General features: G+C 45.9%; 1 protein-coding gene across 6 annotated transcripts in view; it reads right to left on the bottom strand.

The window, feature by feature from the left end:
• The window catches only part of Glyr1 (glyoxylate reductase 1 homolog), a 40,314-nt gene that overhangs the window by 15,513 nt on the left and 10,112 nt on the right, over positions 1 to 14,689 (bottom strand). For 2 of the 6 annotated variants that reach the window (XM_051168239.1, XM_051168240.1), the window contains exons 4-9: positions 11,329 to 11,467; positions 10,633 to 10,872; positions 5,058 to 5,144; positions 3,527 to 3,583; positions 2,716 to 2,766; positions 2,552 to 2,625 (exon numbers count right to left, since the gene is read on the bottom strand). In XM_051168239.1, coding sequence (XP_051024196.1) covers positions 2,552 to 2,625; positions 2,716 to 2,766; positions 3,527 to 3,583; positions 5,058 to 5,144; positions 10,633 to 10,872; positions 11,329 to 11,467 — 648 coding nt within the window. The remainder of the gene's footprint in view (positions 1 to 2,551; positions 2,626 to 2,715; positions 2,767 to 3,526; positions 3,584 to 5,057; positions 5,145 to 10,632; positions 10,873 to 11,328; positions 11,468 to 14,689) is intronic. The other 4 variants (XM_051168242.1, XM_051168243.1, XM_051168241.1 and 1 more) reach the window with 3 other exon arrangements.

The following is a 14,689-nucleotide window of genomic DNA, read 5'->3' as shown; positions in this document are numbered from 1 at the left end:
AAAGAACGACTTTCATGGCTCATGGCAAGTCTTCCAATTGGGGCCCTCCTTTATGCTCTGATAGTGTGTCTGAGCTTCTACCTCCACTCGACTAACAAAGCATAGCACTATCTTCAGCTCTTGAATGGCTACCTGATCAGCAACCCTGAGCACTGGACTTTCAGACCACTATAATGTGTCAAAATGCACAAACCACAGACATAGTGTTGAGAGCCAGGCAATCTCGACAATGCAGGTGCTAGGACTGGTATGTACCCATGCCTCCCTGACATCTGTTTTCCCAGGCTCCCACGCTTGGCCTACCTACCTACATTCTCCAAAGCCTTGTTCCCAGTGCTTTCTTCTCAACCCATCATGATTCTCTGTGACTGAACGGCAGACAGCCAATTCTGTCTACCTTTACCTTCCTCTATGTACTCCTTCCTGCCACTGGAGAGCTCAGTGGGGCTGCTTGCTATTCCTGCTACCTTTACATACGTGTACAGAGAGCTTCGTCTTGCCTAAATGTCTTTTCTGGTTCTTGTATTTTATGAGTGTATAGGGCAGAAGATAATGCTGAGTGTCATTCCTCAGACATCACCGCCTGTTTTTGGAGACAAGGTTCTCACTGGCCTGAAACTTGCTAAGCAGGTGAAGGTGGCTGGTCAGTGAGCCCCAGTGACCTACCTGTTTGTCCCTAGCACTGAGACTAGAGATATGTACCACCATGCCTGACATTTTCTTTTTAAAATATTTATTATGTATACATGTTCTGCTTTCATGTGTGCCTTCATGCTAGAAGAGGGCATCAGATCTCATTATAGATGGTTGTGAGTCACCATGTGAGTGCTGGGAATTGAACTCAGGACCTTTCGAAGAACAGACAGTGCTCTTAACCTCTGAGCCATTCCTGACATTTTCATGTAGGTACTAGGAACTGAATTTAGGTCAGGAGAAACAGAGCCATCTCCTCAGAGCTCCCCGCCCCCTTTTTAAAAATTGAGATATGGTCTCGCTTTGCAGCCCAGCCTGGCCAGGTATGTAGCTCAGTAGCCTCAACTTAACAGCAATGTCCCTGTGTCAGCCTCCCAAGTGCCAGGACCCAGTTGGTTTTTACACACTTCCAGCTTTTCTTCCAAGGTGCAATTGTTAAATAATGCCTTTTTTCTTTCAGAAATTCCACTATTTTCTTGTTTTCTATTTTGTTTTTCTCTCAGCTCTCAACACTCTGCAGATTCCATATCAAAATGCCGTGCAGCTTCTCCATACTTTTGGTTTTTCTGTAATCTCGCCTGCAGGCACCCTTGGAAAAATGATTTATTTGGAGGCTCCCCTTACTATTGCAGAAATACCCAGCACTCAACATTCTCTGTCCTAGCACATACAACATAATCTGAATCAAAGCCATCACCTTCCTCAACAAAACAGGGTTCTCTGAGCACTAGGTTTTATGCTGAGGCTTCTGACACTCACAGCTCTCTTGTGTGGTGCAATTTCCCCTATGAATGCCCATCAAGACAGGGTAATTATTTTTCCCTCTGTTTTAGAAAACCCCATAGACCTATGAATGAAGTACTGGATCTCCAACATGGCTCAAGTGACAGTCCAATAGTCTCTATGTCTATGGGTTCATATGGATCAGTTGCTTTGTGGCTGACTTCAAACTCAGGTTAAGAAAGAGTTGCCTTGAGAGGCAGTCAAGGTCTTGGGTAAGAATATGAGGACTTAACTCCTTAGCACTATGCTGGTCTTAATCCTTCTCTGCCCCAGAGTCCTAAGTGCTGGGATCGCCAGGTATGCACAGCTACCTCTGGGCTGTAGCTCCCCTTTGATTAGCTTCTATTGTTTGCACACTGCAGAGGGGAGTACAATAGTTTGAAGCGTCAAAAGATATACTAAGTTTAGTCTGTATATTCATTCTTGTTATATTGCTCACAACATACTCTATTAGTAAAGAAACCCTTGCCACCAAATGACCGCAGGCTCACCTGACTCACAATGAAGTAGCAAGGCAAGTCTGTGGAAGGGTTGGGGCCCACAGTCTAGGCACGGCGGAAAGCGGCTGGCAAGTGCACAGAAGGATTAAGGGGTGACAACAGGGAGAAATGGGTAAGGCAAGACAAAAGGCTTTATTCCAAAAACCTTCATGTCTCTCTCCACGACTAATATAAGAGCTCCCATCATGGGTCTACTGAGCCAAATTTTCAAGAGTGGTTCCAGACTAGCAGTGGCATCAAGGGATCCTAGGCCTGCACCTTCTAGCAAGTGAGAAGCCCTATCCAGGATGGATACCTGAGACAATGCTTTACAAGCTATCCTCAGGAGGCTCAGAGAACCTCTGAAGCAGCTGCTCAGACACTGACAATTGGGGAACCGAGCCCTGAGCCTATTCCCGAGGGAGGACTCCATGGGGAGGCTGTTGGGGGATGACAACTTTCACCTTGGAGAGGTGAACTGTTCCTAAATTAGTATTAGTGGTTTGGACACAGCCCTTCAGGGCTCCCTTGGTGCCACCTCCCCAGCTCTAACAGAATCCAGAGCCTCCACGAGGCCTCCTCTTTCAAAGCCTTACTTTTTGTCTGTGGGTGTGATGCTGCCATTCACTGCTGTGCTGTCTGCTGCCTGGATAGAGGTGGAACCAGTTTCCTAGGGAGACAGAGCACAATAATCATCCAGCCGTTCGCCCGCAGGGAGAGCACGGTGAGGTGCAAGTCTGAAGGCAGGGAGCCTACACACCTCTTCACAGATTTTCAGCTTCTTTGTGATGGCCTGGTAACAGACAGCTGGCTGGTAAAGAGGGAGAAACAGAGACCACCTATTAACACACAACATTTCTTTGTTGTGTAACTCTATCAAATTCAGAGGAAATACTCATTACCTCAGTATTGCATGTAGCTCTTCGCATGTCTTTGTCTAACTCTGAGCATCAGAGGGGTCAACTTATTTTCCTTATTTTGGAATTGGTCAGTAGAGCTGGGCTGGAAAGCCAATCTGCCCACCTCTAAAACCACCCACGGCTTTAGGGTGTTTGCAAAGTTTGGCTCAGCCCCTGGCCTCACAACATTAGTTAAACTTCCTGCTATAGCAACAGGGATGGGAAGTCATTCTGACCACAGACACAGGATGTAGCATCAGGGAGCCTGCGCAATCTCTTGGACATGGACAGCCTGCATGTCCAGCCCCTCCTGCCTGAGACTCTGAAGACAACTGCTGACACCTTAGCAGCACAAGTGGCTGCGTTGTAAAGCTTTCTTGTTTATCTTTAAATTTTTATTTATTTTATTTTATTTTGAGATAGAGTTCCTCTTGTAGCCCTGGCTGTCCTGGACTCACTTTGTAGACCAGGCTGGCCCCAAACTCAAAAAGATCCACCTACCTCTGCCTCCCCAGTGCTGGGATTAAAGGCGTGTGCCGCCAAGTCCGGCTCTTTTTTTGTTTGTTTGTTTATTTTTAATTTCACTGTCACCTGATTTCCTCATGGGCCCACACTGTCACTTAGCTTGTTGTATGGCATTCATAAACAAGTCTGCCCCAAGTGAGCACTCACCTTTTCTGTTTGGCTCAGCAGAAAATGATGGAAATGAGGATCTGCATCTTTGACTGGCTGAAATTGGAAGACAAGGAGATCAGCCCAGCTGCTTTCTACCATTACTTCCTCTCGCCTAGAAAAGGACTCGTCTGATGCATGGCTTTCCAACCAAGTCTCCTTCACAGATGTCGGGAAACTTCTATTTCTAAAATGTCTTTTTTTTTTTTTTGAGACAGGGCCTGGGACTTGCTCTGTAGACCAGGCTGGCTTCAAACTCATAGATATCCTCCTGCCTCTTCATCCTGAGTGCTGGGCTTAAAGGTGTACTACTACCACCCATCATTTTTTATTTCCTGCACTAGGGACTAAATCTAGGCCCTGGCCCATGCTGGCAAGTATTCTACCACCTAGTCCCACCTCTAAGCCTTCTTTCTCAGGCTTTTTGTTTTTTGTTTTAAAGATGCTCTCACTTTATAGCTCTGGTTGGGCTCAAACACACAGAGAGCCACCTGCCTTTTGCTTCTTGAAAGCTGCCATTTTTTACTTTTTGAGATAGTATCTAAGTTATTCAGGTTGGCATTCAACTTACTTGGCCATTCAGATGGGACATGAATTGTGACCCTCCTGCTTCAGCCTCTGCTGGCTCTGGCCTTCCATAACAACTGCCACTCTAGCTAAGAAAAACTGGATTCAAGTACAGAAAGATGCTTCTGCAGGTTAAGCTCAATCGCTCTAGTAACTCTGGAATAATCTTATAAAGCTCTCCAGCATTTTAGTGCTAAGCATTCACCAGCCATGCAGTTGGCCTGGCTGCATAAGCCACAACAATTCCAGGACTCTTCTAGTTTCAGAGCACTGTTCTCCTGAGTCTGAGGCCAGATCCTTGTCGGGCTCGGCTTGCTGGGGTCAATTCTGATTACAGTGGCTATGACCATAGCTATCCACAGCTGTTCACAAGTACGCTAGCACCAGATGAAGGCAAAGTGGAGCCAGTGCGACCTCAGGCTACTGAACATCAGCTGCATTAGCTGAGCTTGATTACATGTTTGTAATCCCAGCACCCGGGTATCCGAGGTGGAAGGATCTTCAGTTTGAGGCCGGCATGGACTACCTAGAGAAATGCTGTCACAAGACAAAATAACCTCTTTTTTAACCCTCCCAAGAAAAAACACCTCCCCAAGAAGGGGTAGTGCAACCCCCCCAAAAAAAGGGGGGGGGGAGAAGTATTTATGGAAGAGAGAGTATTTACAATAAACACAAAAGCAATCTTACCCCAGACAATGAGAATGACTGTGGGTCTATAATCCCACAGATGATGCTCAGCAGGCAGACTGCTTGGAAGCATAACCTAAAACACTGAGCACCCTGAGGATAGAAGCTTTCATTTTTTTTTACCTCCTAGACTTTTGTACTGTTTTCCAATAAAACAAAACCAAACAACCAGAAAGGGGGAAAAGAGGAAAGAGGATTACACAGCATGGCCACAAAAATCTGCTGCGTACTTGTTCTGACATTGTGCCCAGTCCTACCAGTAGGAAAAGTTCTTTACCTCACTCGCAGTTGGCTGCCATTTAAATGCGGCCATTGGTCCAGCCATCATCCCCTTTACAGTGCTAGACTCAGGGATGGTGAGGTCCTACAGGAGAAAGGCAGAGAGAGCATCAGGATACTTTGCTTCCCTATTGGCCACACTCAGTCCTGAACTAAGCTGCTGGCAAGTGTCTCGATCTAAATGTAAGTTCAAGCCAATACCCTGGGCAAGGCTCTAAGTGGGAGAAAATGGGCAACTGCTTCCTGCCAACACAGTAAGCTGTCTTTTCCAATCTTGTAATAACAAAGCCTGCTCATGCAGTCATGTCACAAAGATGAAGGTTAATTAGGAAGCTGCTAGCAAGTCACAGGAAAATTTTTTATGGCAAGTAGTAATCACTACCAGTGGCCTCAAATGGAATCTACCTTGTCTTCAGAAAACAAAAACAACTGCATGGTACTGTTGAGGAGACCTACCCAGATTTAAAAGTTATGATGCATGGTCTGTGCACCATTCCCTTGTACAAATGCAGCCTGGCTCCTCCTACCACTGTGATAATACCTGATACTTCACCTACTGTAGCGGGGTAGCAGAGTGAATGTTCCCGTGCCTGCAAACACTCCACCACTGCTGTGACACTGTTCTACCCACTGACGCCAGGCCTCCTCCTCTGCTACTTTCATTTCCCCTTGACTCAAAGGGCAGTGGTCACTGCTTTGCCATTATAAAGCCACCTTTCCCCTCGTCACTTAGACCCAACTGGCCACCACACCATCATCACAGTTAGCAGGCAGCTGTAAACTGCATCTCCTGCCCCCTCTCTGGGCCCATGCAGTCGAATCAGCTCCAGTCAGACTTTAGCATATCTTTCCAAAGGCAGCTCCCTACTTCTCACAGCTAAAGTTTGCTGTGTAAACTTTAGAGAGCACTCTACAGTCAGACACTTTACTCTACACACATCACTGGCCAAGTCCTAATTCCCTTCCCTTTCCCTTCTTTAGCTTATCAGTACTTCATCCCCCATCCCAGATACCCCAAAGATGAGCCTCCTCAGGACTTCTGTATTACTGGGGATGCTCTTCCATCATGTCTACTTGACTCACAGGCTCACTCTAGGGCATTATGGAAAGATCTCCTCATCAAAGTAGCTTTATTTGACTTCTCTGTACCTTTCCCCATTTGAAGGTAATGTTGATTACAATGACAGCAAAGGTTTCAATAATTGCCTTAGTACCAATTTACATATATGGTCTCATGTAACCCCTATTACAGTGAAGAACTAATATTGCCTTCCTTTTACAAACAAAACAAAACAAAACAAAAAACAACAAAAAACCAAAAAACTGAGGTACAGAGAGCTTTATTGGGAGACAGATTAAAAACTCAAACTTGCAGGGTGTGGTGGCCTGCACCTGTAATCCCAGCACTCAGGGAGGCAGAGGCAGGTGGATCTCTGTGAGCTTGAGACCATCATGACCTACAGAATGAGTCCCCGGACAGCCAGGGCTACATTGAAAAACACTGTCTTGATAAATAAAACAAACAAACAAACAAAAAATTCAAACTTCCAGGAATGGTGACACACACACACACCCCTACCCCGAGACAGAGTTTCTCTGTGAGTCTGTCCTGGACTCACTTTGTATACCAGGCTGGTCTCAAACTCACAGTGATCCACCTGCCTCTGCCTTGGGAGTGCTAGGGTTAAAGGCGTGTGCCACCATGCCCAGTGAAAGATTTACTTATTACATATATAGTGTTTTTGCATGCAGGAAGAGGGCACCAGTTCTCACATTATAGATGGTTGTGAGCCACTATATGGTTGCTGGGAATTGAACTCAGGACCTTTAGAAGAGCAGGCAGTACTCTTAACCTCTGAGACATCTCTCTAGCCCTGACAAACACTTTTGTTTTTGTTGGTTTTTTTTTTTTTTTTTTTTTTTTCTTCCCAAGACAGAGTTTTTCTGTGTAGCCTTGGCTGTCCTGGACTTGCTTTGTAGACCAGACTGGCCTTGAACCCACATCTATCTACCTGCCTCTGCCTCCTGAGTGCTGACACATATACTTTTGATCCTAACCTCCTGTGAGGCAGACACAGACATATCTCTTTGAGTTTGAGGGCAGCCTGGTCTACACAGTTCAAGGCCAACCAAGGCTACATAGTGAGACCCTGTCTCAAAATATACACCAAAACCAAACCAAACCACACACCAAAAAACAACCAATCAAAAGAAAAAATAGCCGGGCAGTGGTGGTACACGCCTTTAATCCCAGCACTTGGGAGGCAGAGGCAGGTGGATCACTGTGAGTTCGAGGCCAGCCTGGTCTACAAAGTGAGTTCAGGACAGCCAGGGCTACACAGAGAAACTCTGTCTCAGGAAAAAAGAAAAAAAGAAAAAATATTATACAAAACAACTTAAATTTCAGCATTTTGGACCCAGGATTGGTGCTATTACAAGTGTGTTCTCCTTGGCTGTTCTGTCCACTTACTCAACACTGGGATTCATGTTGGTATGCAGATGAAGCTGAGTATGTATTTAAAAAGTGGCTATCTCTCTTCCTGAGAGTGGCCATGTCTTTCTCTTGGGCTTTCTCTCTGGACATGTAGTCTGTGGTGAAGCTACCTAATAAGCATCTGTCTAATAGAGAGGCTAGTGCCGGGTGTGGTAGGACATTCCTTTAATCCCAGCACTCAGGAAGCAGACACAGGTGGATCTCTATCTCTTTGAGTCCAAGGCCAAAGAGAGTTCCAGGACAACCAGGGCCATTACACAGAGAAACCCTGTCTCAAACAAAACAAAACAAAACAAAAAATAAAAGATGAGGCTAGTGTAGTATTGCCCCAAAGACTGCTCTGCAATGGCAGCTACACTCTCTTATCTGTGCTAACATAGAAGCTTCCAATCATGTTACTACACAGCACCTGACACCACGCTGGTGCATTTTAAGCTGAAGTTGCAAGAGTGGCACTCCAGGGATGACAGAATGGGTCTGTGCCACAGGCCTGAATACACCTCTGTAGGGGTGGTCTGAGGTTGAACCTGTAGTTATCAGCTTAAAAGTAAAGAAAGACTCCAGCCAACACATGGGAACAGGCCTCCAGGCAAGCTCTCAAATAGAAGTCTAGACATAAACCGAGCCTTGTCTGTAGGCAAGCATTTGACACCTCTGCAACCACGGCCAGCCTTTTCAGTTATCCTTAGGGGCAGAATATTAAACCACAACGCAATGGCACTCACCTGGGACTCTGCAGCTAGGAGCCCGTGCTTTACTGCTTACTGCCAGCCAAATGACAATTGCTCTGTGAACTACGGGATTATCACTCACTCTAGTGCCAGGACACTCTACCAGAAGCACTGAACACATATTTAGCCCAAAAACATCTAGAAAGGACCCTGCTAGGGGTGGCTAAAAGTAGGCTGTTCTCCTAGACTGAATCCTGGTTAAAAGTTCCCATGCCCCACATACATCACCCTGTTATAGGGTGGACATCTTCTCATTACCAGCTTGAGGGAAGCCTTGAGATTGGAGAAGCCAGCTTGGGTAGGGTCTTGGGAGGGCTAGCTAAAGTTGACTTTCTCCCTCAGTTCTCACTGCACACCTGGCTCGTATCCTGGAAATAGCCCACATAGGGTTTGGATCTGATGCCCATTTTCTTCAGGGATTATTCTCAACACTACTTATAGACTCACTCAATTCTCAAAGTAAACATATGAGTGCTCCAAAAACAGGACTAGGAAACCAAGGGAAAGGAACTTGGCCGTGGTCAATCAGTTGCAGCAAGCCATAGGTTATAATCCAAACACAGGGCCTTTGTCCTAATCTCTCCAGTACTTCTCTTTATCCAAAAGAAGCTGTTTCTGTCCAGGAGTCTGTGGGAAACTTGCATGAAGACAGTATGAATTTGGAAGACAGTAAAATACCTGATGGCTCCAATTCCGTTTCTATAAAAAAATACATCTTTTGGGACTTGTATCAGACCACACATCCCTTGCAAAGTCCCCTACTCACTGAGGCTGGCAGTTGTCTGAAGCTCCCTACACCCTGAGCATGGTCACAGGGGTCCTTACTCTCTTCCTTCTGCTTTCTTAGTCTTGAGACAGCGTAAAGGACCTTCTCCAATCAAAGGGCACATAGGCAGACCAGGCTGAGCTTAGCCAAAGATATTCTTTTGGAACCATAAGGTGTTTCAAAAATGTGAGTCAGATTCAAACATTTAAACTTAGGGTGTTTCACTTACAATTCTGAATTTCCAGCTTCTCTCAAGGAAAATCAGACAATCTGGCAGCAGTTGGCCAGGCAGCCTGTCAATGGAATGTAACTAGGCCAGTCCCAAGATGCAGTGAGCTCTCCTGCTCTTTCTGCAAACTCAAGGCAGCTTCAGTTGTTCAGCGCCTTATTTCACTGGTGTTTGATTGAACCCGCCAGTCTTGCTCAGCTGTCTAGTGTCTTATCAAAGTATTATCACCACTGTTTGTCAGCCACCTGGCTTCTGCTCTTTTTATCCTGGGTGCACATCTCCCAGTGTGCTCTCACAAGTCACAGGCCACCACTTCCTGAAAATCAAGACTTGTTAGCCAGAAGGTGAGAAATGTGCCATTTCCTCCTGGTTTCATTTGGCCACACTTCCAACTTTATAACCCTGACCACATATTCTTTTCGTAGTGCAGTCTCTGAGCCGGAGTACCCCTCCTGACATCCTCAAGACAAGTTCAACTAGTCTTATGGATTAGACTGTTTTTTTCTCTAAGATGGTTTCCAAAGTCTACAGCTCTAGTATTGTCTGGGCTGTGCTTCAAATGCATCACGCTCAAAAAAGAACTGAAGGCTAGTAGATTGCCTGCCTAACATAGATGAAGCTCTAGGTTCTACCCTTAGTTCCATAAACAATAACAGCAAGCCCCAAATCTCTCCAAAAAAACAAAAAAAACAAAACACAGAACCAGCTCTCTCTCCTTTGATTATGTGAGAAAGCAATGATACTATCTCCTAGGAGTGACGCTTGAAGCCACCTTCTTTACTCTTCCCATCTTCACCTCTCCATATAACCAAGTTGCCAACTCATAAGGAGCGCTTCCTCCGACATGTCTCTCCCTATTCTTTTCAGGAAATGCTACTACCTCTCGTGGGTATACCTGTGACTCTGGGTTCCTGTTTGACACCAAGACACTTTCCCTGCCCTCGCAATTACTAACGCCCAGCTTGGCACACAATACCATCTCCGCAACGATCTTAAGCAGCTTTCTAAGTGCTTCCACTATCTTGAATGTACTGCCTTGTTCTCTGTGAACCAGTGTCAACCTGCCTGTACCAACCTGCTGGCCCCTCTATCTCCACAGGGACACTGGTGCCACAATCTGTCTCACATGGCTGCACGCTCACCTCTACAGTGTTTTCCCTTCCTTCTTGCTCGCCTTCTCCCAGCCAGGCCTGTGGACCTGAGCAACTCAGGGAACCACTTTTGCTCCTGCTCTATCTATAGAACACGGCAAGGACTTCCCAGCTACTAGATAAGCAAGGTCATACTTAAGAGCATGGCTATACTTTACACAAAAAAGGCACTAATCCCGATCGCTACAGTGGTAAGACAAACCTTCTCATCCTTTGGGGGGCGACCCCGCTTCCGGGGACTTTGCTCTTGGGCTCTTTTAAGGCATTTGGAGCCTCTCTCTGCAGAGCCTGAAGTCACCCTCTTCTTTCCTTCTCCCATGTTCTTCTTCACCTTCCCTTCAGACAGGCTAAGCTTGCGCTTCTCATCACCTGAGTTTGGCCTACTTCTCTCCTCACTGGAATTACGCCGATTCTTGTCATCAGCAGAAGTGTGGGATGATGTCTGAAAGTTCAACAATAATAATGATAACCACTACAACAGCCACTGCCACCAATGCCACCAACATTGGCCATGTAAAGCTCCCAGCACTTTTGTGAACTGTTTTCACAGCCACCCTGAGAAACAGGATCCTTGTTCACCTGTTTACACTGGAAAGGCAGCTTAAAAAAAGAACTGAAGGCTAGTCATGTCACTTATCTACAGCCCCAAAGCTAGGTGGTGGCTGTGTTCCTAAGCTCTTTGCGGGACTCTGAAGCTGAGCTACTCCTCCTAAAAACAACACGTCTCAGAAAAAAGTGAGCCTCAAAAAGGTGAGCCATAGGCGTAGAGTGCAGGGGCTGCAGTTGCTCTCTTGCTAGCATCTCATGGGAAAGGAATGAGCCCGTGACACTTCACCTGCTAGTAACCATGCCCTGCCTGATGCTGGAGGGAAGAAGTGCTGTGTCTTTCTTCTCTTACCTGGTCTTTCCCTTTGGCTCTCCTTAGGAACTCTTCAACAGCATCCACAGCTTGCTGGAACCGTTTGCCCTTGTTGATCTTTATCATCTCCTCTTTATGAGCATGATAAGGCTTCAGCTGTTCCACTTTGATCCATGCACTAGTGGAAAACAAACACAGAAAGGGCTTCATCCATACTGCACATGCCAACGCATTCCTGAGGTCTCACTGGGTAGGATTTAAAAATCCATTTGTGTTAGCTGGATACTGAAAGAGGTATACACCTCACCAACCGTCCATCTCAGACTCTTGATACAGAAGTACATTTTCTTGAAACAGACAGAGGTACAACAGGTCAGAACTTTTCTCAAGTGAAACCACCATGTCAGATACTGTGTCTTCACTCTCACTCACCAGATTTCCATACTCAGCCACACACACCTGCCACTTGCTCAGTGCAGGCGAAGCCTGTAGATAGTGTGCTGTTCCCAGTGTGTAGCACGGAGGCCCAGGATATCTGCAAGCACTGTAAACCATGGCAACACTTTCACACCAGGAGATAATGACTGCTGGTCAACTGCTTTTGTTTTTTTGAGACAAGCTTTTAATAGTACCTCCCTCTGACCTATAACTCACTATGTAGACCTGGCACCCGCCCCCCATCTTTGCCTCAGGTGCTAGAATTACAGGTGTGAACTACATCTGACTTAGTCAAATATTTGAACCAGATTTACAAAAATTGTCCATCAGCCCTGAGTCAGAATATACTCATACTAAGGAAATGTATTTTTTTTTTTCAAGACAGGGTTTCTCTGTGCAGCCTTGGCTGTTCTGAAACTTACTCCATAGACCAGGCTGGCCTCAAACTCACAGAGATCCACCTGCCTCTGCCTCCCAAGTACTGAGATTAAAGGCATGTGCCACAACAGCTGCCTTAAAACAAAACAAAACCCAAACAGCAACAACAAAGCCCCATAGACAGGGTCTCAGTATGCAGAACAGCCAGGTTGGTTGCTTCTGTCTCCTGAGTAATGGGATGGCATGTGTGTCACCATACCTGGCAAGGACTCAGTACATATTAAACTGGCTCAAGCTCTTACTATGTGGCTGAGGATGACCTTCACCTCCTGATTCTTTTGCCTCCACCTCACAAATGCTGGGATCACAAGTGTGCACCACCCCTCCTGCTTATGTTGTGCTAGGGATTGACCTACCTGCCACCTGCGCACTCTACCCCAAATGCAGTATCTAGTTTGCTGCTCTTATTTGTTCTTAAGTTATTATAACCACGGCTACTAAACCATACACACACGGTTAGGAAGGAGGGTAGCAGTCTCAAAAGGGAGGCTTTAAATGGCTTTCTTCTTGAAAGGAGAAACACACTCCTCTAATTGTTAAATTTTAACTGTTAATGTATAACACACTAAAGTTAAAAAAATAAAAAGCAGTCAATTGCTAGTTCTCGAATATCTGGCCTGCCATGGATCCTGAGCAAATCTGCTACAGTGGGCTTTCTGTGCTTTCCAAAAGGATGTTCTAGAATCCAAGGGTAGATGAGAACATATTACAGGCTTGGCAGGGTGTCCACTACTTACATATGTTCTCACCTGTAATAACCTTCAGAAAAGTGGGCCAGGCTAAGGACATAGAAATTGGGTTACATCAGTAACTGTGAAGTTTCTTTCCTTAGAGAAGCCAGAGACTCTTCACTCATAATGGCCACAGTGTTCTTACCCACATCTAGCTTTCACACTGAGTGTTGAAGGAGCAGTTGGGAAGATGGGTGAAGAACAAATCTGTCAGCGCTGGAACCTCAACCTACAACTTGGAGATAGCACACCAGGGTAGACAGGATATATATGGCTAAGACAAACACCACACAGAGACAGACACTGGTCTCTGGCGCACAGGGCTAAGCATAGCAGTAGAGTGGGATGTTTCCCAGTGGCCAGCTCAACTAGAGTCTGCAGCCTGAGAAGAGAGCCATGAAGCCAATCCACAGGGAGGAAACATGGAATACGGTATTGATCCCCCAATATTGGCCAGTATGTCCCTAGGCACCCCAACCACTGATTCTCTCTCTATTTACAGCATTCTAAGGACAGAGGTAAAGGCAGTTTAGAGCTGCAGTACTAACTGGTGGCTCAGCTCTGAGACCACACTGGTGTCAGGGACGAAGCCTAAAGCATCATGGTTTTCAAGACCCACACTGTCTATCCTTCAAAACTAGGATAGGTGCTCCACGGGCAATAATCCTATCCACTCTCTTCTGTCACTGCCATGCCTGTCGCCTCCTACCAACCTCTGACTGAGGGAAAAAGCAAAGGTGAGGACTTCTGTGGAGGGAATGCCAATAAATCAGGCCCAATTTTTTTTGGGGGGGGGGGGGCGGTCAAAGTACTTTAAACAGATTTCTCCAAGAAGGAAGCACACATACAAAATCCCACTCACCTTCCAGATAGGACATTGAGAAACTGTAATGAAATTTTCCTCAAATGAATTCACAATACAAATATGACTTTGAGGGGATAAAAGCAAGAAATGTTAATCTACTCAGGAAATTAACCCAGTGCTAGAGGCATCCTGCCTCACCAGAAATACAGTCAATATGCCAGCTCACCAGAGCCCAGAAGGATAGGCTCTAGAAAGCAAACCACACTTGAATCACTTCAGCTACCAGAGCAAACTGTGTTCTGTGGTCATCAAGCACAAAGCCCTGTCTGCTTAATGACTTGGTGCCTTTTAGCTGGACCCTAGGAACAGCTCTAACCCTGGAGGCAGAGCCACTCCTGCTGGCATGAAACTGGTGCTCTCTAGTTATGGGCAAATGATGCCTTCCAGCCATTTTTAGGGACTAGAAGGTCTGTGAGCCAGTGGGTGAAAAGGTGCTATAAATTGCTCAGCTGAATAACTATTTTGTCTTATTTTAGTTCACAGGTATGGATGTTTTGTCTACAGATACGTCAGTATACCCTCTGTGCTTCTGGTACTACTCTTGGACGCCAGAAGGTGGTGTCAGATTCCCCTAGAACTGGAGTTACATAAGGTTTTGAGCTGCCATATGGGTTCTGGGAATCAAACCAGGTCCTCTGGAAGAGCAGCCAGCACATGCAACACTCACTGACCATCTCCTGGGTGGGTAGCATTTTTAAAAGAGAAATTGTAGAGCTAGGTACAGTGGTGCACACCTGTAACCCCAGCATTCGGGAGGCAGAGACAGGCCTAATCTACAAAGGGGGTCCAGGAAGCACAGAGAAACCCTGTCTTGAAAAGAATAAAAAAAGTAAGTAAATAAATGGGTGGGTGGGAAGGTCTAGCTTGGTCTGCAATTCACTATGTAGACCAGGCTAGCTTCAAATACATAGAGATCTGCTGTCTCTGC

The sequence above is a fragment of the Acomys russatus genome, chromosome 25, assembly GCF_903995435.1.
Source record: "Acomys russatus chromosome 25, mAcoRus1.1, whole genome shotgun sequence".
Classification (NCBI taxonomy): domain Eukaryota; kingdom Metazoa; phylum Chordata; class Mammalia; order Rodentia; family Muridae; genus Acomys; species Acomys russatus.
Note: the sequence above shows the minus strand (reverse complement) of the source record. Positions and strands in the feature narration are given on the sequence as shown.